Source organism: Nerophis ophidion, linkage group LG01 (genome assembly GCF_033978795.1).
Source record: "Nerophis ophidion isolate RoL-2023_Sa linkage group LG01, RoL_Noph_v1.0, whole genome shotgun sequence".
Taxonomy (NCBI): Eukaryota; Metazoa; Chordata; class Actinopteri; order Syngnathiformes; family Syngnathidae; genus Nerophis; species Nerophis ophidion.
In genome coordinates, this window is record NC_084611.1 from 3741013 (window position 1) to 3742829 (window position 1817).

The 1817-nt window shown below is 48.0% G+C and overlaps 1 protein-coding gene across 1 annotated transcript in view; it reads right to left on the reverse strand.

Moving 5' to 3' along the window:
- The window catches only part of LOC133549089 (calcium-binding protein 7), a 22440-nt gene extending 21320 nt beyond the window's left edge, over positions 1 to 1120 (reverse strand). Inside the window, exon 1 of the mRNA XM_061894212.1 lies at positions 896 to 1120. Coding sequence (XP_061750196.1) covers positions 896 to 1007 — 112 coding nt within the window. The 5' untranslated portion in view covers positions 1008 to 1120. The remainder of the gene's footprint in view (positions 1 to 895) is intronic.
- Positions 1121 to 1817: the final 697 nt, after the last annotated feature.

Here is a 1817-nt window from a genome sequence, read left to right on the forward strand (position 1 = left end):
CACTACATTTACAGAATAATAGACACTACACTTACAGTAATATACACTACATTTACAGAAGTAATATTCACTACATTTACAGTAATATACACTACATTTACAGTAATATACACTACATTTACAGAAGTAATATACACTACATTTACAGAAATATACACTACATTTACAATAATATACACTACATTTACAGTAATATACACTACATTTACATTAATAATATACACTACATTCACAGTAATATACACTACATTCACATTAATATACACTACATTTACAGAATAATAGACACTACATTTACAGTAATATACACTACTAATAATATACACTACTAATAATATACACTACATTTACAGTATTATACACTACATTTACAGTAATAATATACACTACATTTACAGTAATAATATACACTACATTTACAGTAATAATATACACTACATTTACAGTAATAATATACACTACATTTACAGTAATATTCACAACATTTGAGGTGAAATTATTGTAACTTTCCATATATTTTTGTACATTTCAGTCGAACAAATGTTATAATAATAATATTCACTTTGGGGCCAAACAGAACTGCCATGAAACCACCGAGGATCCAGATAAACTTCAGCTTTACGTTTACACTCTTTTTCATTTTTGTCTATTTCTTTATAAAAGACTTCGGACATTGTGGCCCCGCCCATCGCGCGGTCAGCTGCGGTCACATCATTAGGCACACCCGCACAACACCGCAACTGGTGGTCCAAAAAAAAAGCATTCGGCGCATGCGCAACGGAGACGGCGTGACGAAGACGCCAACACACTCACACACGTGTGTTCCTAATCTAGTGGCCGCCCGGGTGGTCACAAGATTAGGGAAGGCACGATGCCACAGGACGGGGAGTCTCACCTTCGACCTCGTCCTCGGGCAGGTTGACCGGGGCGCGGTAGTTGAGGATGTCCGGGATGGCGCACATGCCGGCCCGGTACATCAGCGTGGAGGTGATGGGGTGCAGCGGCATGGCGGACACCTGCCGGCGGACAGCCGCGTCCTGCCTGGCTGCCTGGCGGGGGGGAGACTCTACTGGCTGCTGCGGCCCCAGGCGCCTGCTCCCACGCCCGGTGGCGGCGGCGGCGGCGGCGGCGGCGGTGCGTCCATGGAGGAGCCTCGGGAGCTCTGAACCGCGGGAGCGACGCCGGAAACCCAAAAAGGCGCCGAATCCGCGCAGGTGCGCGCGCACACACTCTGCTGCAGCAGCGCGAGGTTGCAGGTGCGCGCACGCGGGCACCCACTTGTTGGATCCTCCTCCCACGGGGACGCGCGACCAGGAGACCCCGCCCCCTTCTCTATAATCGATATCGATATTTGCGGCGCAACAAAGCTGCGCGTGCGCGCGTCTCTCTCTCTCTCCCCACCCCCCCCACCCTCCGATGTGAACGCGCGGCGTCACTACATTAGGCACACCCGCGCAATGTTGTTGGGATGCATGCCACACATCGTGTCCGTCGCTAGGCAACAGGAAAATACACCGTACCTAATGTTGTGTCCCAGTGAGTGCTGATAAGATCCACCTTTCACGGTCAAAATTATTTGGCGTCCAACCCCAAAATGCGGAGATGGGGGCAGGCATGGAATGAGAAAACATGATTTAATTAAAGCTGCAAGCAGCGTTGGTCGGGTCCGCCTTTGGCCGCTGCCAAGTCCTGGTCTAAGTCAGACCTACATAGAGGTCTTGGTTTCATGTCTCTACGACATTCCTAACAGAAGTTACAAGCAGTTTTGTCTGGGTTTTTTCCTAGGGGGCGCTGGAGCGCAATTTTGACTTTTGGGT